At 41.8% G+C, this 4,153-nt stretch overlaps 1 protein-coding gene across 1 annotated transcript in view; it reads left to right on the top strand.

Annotated features, from left to right (window-relative positions):
• LOC107669274 (tyrosine-protein kinase SgK223-like) overlaps positions 1-4,153 on the top strand; it is a 29,377-nt gene that overhangs the window by 19,417 nt on the left and 5,807 nt on the right. The window contains exons 5-6 of the mRNA XM_016461452.1: positions 230-375; positions 2,822-3,356. Coding sequence (XP_016316938.1) covers positions 230-375; positions 2,822-3,356 — 681 coding nt within the window. The remainder of the gene's footprint in view (positions 1-229; positions 376-2,821; positions 3,357-4,153) is intronic.

The raw sequence follows: 4,153 nt of genomic DNA, 5'->3' as shown, positions 1-4,153 counted from the left end.
TTTAATAAAAATGTAAAACATATATATATATATATATATATATATATATATAGCAGCTGTAGTGCCCAGCATAGCTTTCAGATGTGACCATCCGTGGTTTGAGAGATTTTCAGCCCTGATTGAAATGACTCTGAAGTTTCTCTTTACCATAAATGACATGAGAGAGGATACAAACCTGTGTGTGTTTGTGTGATATATGACTGTAGGTGTGTGTTTGTGTTGTCTGCAGGGTGTGTAAGCGTCTGAGTGGCAGTAATATGGATCTGGAGCGCGTCGGTCAGCAGGGGTCAGTGGAGAATCTCAGCCAATCACTGCGAGGACTGAACTGCTGCACCAATGCATCCAGCGACAGCCTGCAGGCGCACTCCGACACCGGTGAGCTACACACAGACACTGCTTATTTGTTTGTTTTATTTATTTATTTATTTTTATTATTATTTTATAATTATTTATAAAAAAAAAATGTTGTTGTTATTTATTCATTTATTTGTATTATTTATTTATTTTATTAATATTTATTTATTTTATTTTTATTTGATCAATTTAAAAAAAGTAGGTTGGGTATTACCCAAATAAACGTAAATAAACTCAAAACACAAAAGGTTTTTAAATATATTTTACTCACAATTACTGCCTGATTAAAACTATTTAGAGCTTAGCATAACTAGTAAAATATTATTCATTATAAAACACCTATTCAGCAATAAGACTTTTCCAGGTTTTGAAATCACACTTTTAAAATTAGGCTTTTTTCCAAAATCTGGTTATTCAAAGACAAAAACAGTTTAAGCTAATTCTTGGTTTTTAGTTGTTGTTTTGTCTTGTATTAAATCATTTTAAGTCATGTACAAACTCTTCCAAACGCTGATGCTTGTATTTTTCATCAATACAGCTGTCCCAGAATGCATTGCAAAAGGCTCTTAAATGACAGATGGAGTTGAGGGGGAAAAATTACTATTTTGTGTCATATTTGTGTGTATTTCTGTGTTTATTTAGTCATTAGATTGAGAATAGAGTTTCTACTCATGTAGGTTGTTTTTAATCAGTCTCATGAGGTTTAATTTGAGTTTCTGAAGGGAACTTCCTGTGTAGGCAGCAGAGGGATGTTCACTAGGGTTTGAAACTGAACTGAAGTCTATAAACAGACTGTGTTATTGTGAATGAAACTTCCTTTCTTGATAATCAGCGGTGATGAGAAGGGAACATCAGACGCCGCTCTTCCTCCTGATCTTCAGGCTCACAGCTGTGATAGGCTGTCATACTGTAGGTGTGTGTAGTGTGTTCCCATGCACCGGGGCACAGAGATAATGGAGGGTTAAATAGAGGAAATCAAGGTTTGTGTTTATCACAGGGCGTTTTCTGATGGTTTCCCTCATGAAGTCACTGATCTTCATCTGCAGGCCTATATTAACGCGTCACAAACCACTGAGAGACTCCATCACAGGATCTGATGATCTTTGAAGGATTCATGGTTGTGGAGTTTGTGTGCATGAGTGAGTGTATGTGAGTGTGCGAGCGAGTGTGAGTGTGCGATTGAGTGAGTGTGTGAGTGCGAGTGTGCGACGGCGAGTGAGTGCGAGAGTGTGAGTGCACGAGAGTGAGTATGCGTGTACGTGTGTGAGTGTTAGAGTGTGAGAGTGTGCGAGTGTGGTAGTGTTGAGAGTGTAAGTGCGAGAGTGCTAGTGTTGAGAGTGTGAGTGCGAGAGTGTGCTAGTGTTGAGAGTGTGAGTGCGCGAGTGAGTGCGAGAGTGAGTATGCGTGTACGTGTGTGAGTGTTAGAGTGTGAGAGTGTGGTAGTGTTGAGAGTGTGAGTGCGAGAGTGTGCTAGTGTTGAGAGTGTGAGTGCGCGAGTGAGTGCGAGAGTAGTATGCGTGTACGTGTGTGAGTGTTAGAGTGTGAGTGCGCGAGAGAGTGTGATTGAGTGAGTGAGTGTGATTGAGTGAGTGAGTGTGCGAGTGAGTGCGAGTGCAAGCGAGTGAGTGTGAGTGTGATTGAGTGAGTGTGTGATTGAGTGCGAGTGCAAGCGAGTGAGTGTGATTGAGTGAGTGAGTGTGATTGTGAGTGTGATTGAGTGAGTGAGTGTGAGTGTGAGTGTGATTGAGTGAGTGCGAGTGCAAGCGAGTGAGTGCGAGTGCAAGCGAGTGTGAGAGTGTGAGTGTGCGATTGAGTGCAAGCGAGTGTGTGTGTGTGTGTGTGTGTGTGTGTGTGTGTGTGTGTGTGTGCTTGAGTGAGTCCGTGAGTGAGTGTGTGTAAGCATGAGTGTGTGCGAGTGTTGTGTTAGAATGCAGAAACAGAAATGAGGAACATGAACAGTTTCATTTTACTGAACACTTTAATTCTCCTGATTGTCTGACAGGAATCATTTAGAAATCACAATCATATGATTCACTGATTCTGAACTCTGATTATGAATCTGATATAGAGCAGATCTTTCAAACTTGCTTTCAATTCAATATTTTACAGCCAATCACAGTTGTGTTTCTATGTGGAATGACAGCAACACTGTGATAAAAGACAAATAAATGTATACATTTTTTAAACGTATTCATTTATTTATTTTTATTAATTACTTAACACCTTATTTTATTTTCTATATTTTTTATATATATATTTTTCGCTATTGCTTGTTTTGTGTAAAGTTTTTTGTCAATGTTGTATAAATATTGTATATATCAATTATGTATTGTATAAATATTATGTAAACCCAGTCATGCCATTAAACAATTTTTAATTCGGTTAATATAATTTTTTTTTTCATTTCGACTAAAAGTAATTAACTATTTCTTCTCCCTCGCTCTTTTCTTCTGGTCATGTGATCTAGACTCCACCCTCCACTCCATCCCCTCCCCTTTCCCCAGCAGCCCGCTTGGCTCCGCCCCTTCATCTCCACAGCCCGACGCGTTTCCCTGCACCAGCCTGGCCAATCAGCTCCAGCCGCCTCCGTTACCACAGAAGAAGCTGGTGAACCGCACCACCTCGGCTCCGAGCGACTCTGGCGTCAAACCGCTCGCCTGTTCTCGCCCGCGTCTGGGGAATGTGACGTCTTGCTCGTCTCCGCAGCTCAACACGCTGCATCTGCATGCGCTGCTCAGGAACATGGACAGCCGCGAGGGCATCTACTCCAAACTGGGCGGCCTGTACGCCGAGTCTCTGCGGCGGCTCGCACTCAAGTGTGAGGAGCATTTCTCCAGCGGCCAGAGGAACACGCTGAGATTCGACGAGAGCAACTGGTCACTCTTCAAACTCACCTGCAACAAACCCTGCTGTCTGTCCGGAGACGCTGTGTATTACTCAGCCTCCTGCGCGTCAGACACTCGAAACACATACGCCGTCAAGGTCAGAGAATATATATACAGGTGCATCTCAATAAATTAGAATGTCGTGGAAAAGTTCATTTATTTCAGTAATTCAACTCAAATTGTGAAACTCGTGTAGTAAATAAATTCAGTGCACACAGACTGAAGTAGTTTAAGTCTTTGGTTCTTTTAATTGTGATGATTTTGGCTCACATTTAACAAAAACCCACCAATTCACTATCTCAACAAATTAGAATATGGTGACATGCCAATCAGCTAATCAACTCAAAACACCTACAAAGGTTTCCTGAGCCTTCAGAATGGTCTCTCAGTTTGGTTCACTAGGCTACACAATCATGGGGAAGACTGCTGATCTGACAGTTGTCCAGAAGACAATCATTGACACCCTTCACAAGGAGGGTAAGCCACAAACATTCATTGCCAAAGAAGCTGGCTGTTCACAGAGTGCTGTATCCAAGCATGTTAACAGAAAGTTGAGTGGAAGGAAAAAGTGTGGAAGAAAAAGATGCACAACCAACCGAGAGAACCGCAGCCTTATGAGGATTGTCAAGCAAAATCGATTCAAGAATTTGAGTGAACTTCACAAGGAATGGACTGAGGATGGGGTCAAGGCATCAAGAGCCACCACACACAGACGTGCCAAGGAATTTGGCTACAGTTGTCGTATTCCTCTTGTTAAGCCACCCCTGAACCACAGACAACGTCAGAGGAGTCTTACCTGGGCTAAGGAGAAGAACTGGACTGTTGCCCAGTGATCCAAAGTCCTCTTTTCAGATGAGAGAAAGTTTTGTATTTCATTTGGAAACCAAAGTCCTAGAGTCTGGAGGAAGGGTGGA

The sequence above is a fragment of the Sinocyclocheilus anshuiensis genome, unplaced genomic scaffold (genome assembly GCF_001515605.1).
Source record: "Sinocyclocheilus anshuiensis isolate Anshui unplaced genomic scaffold, SAMN03320099.WGS_v1.1 scaffold320, whole genome shotgun sequence".
Classification (NCBI taxonomy): Eukaryota; Metazoa; Chordata; class Actinopteri; order Cypriniformes; family Cyprinidae; genus Sinocyclocheilus; species Sinocyclocheilus anshuiensis.
The sequence above is the reverse complement of the archived record's forward strand: the minus strand, read 5'-3'. Positions and strand labels throughout refer to the sequence as shown.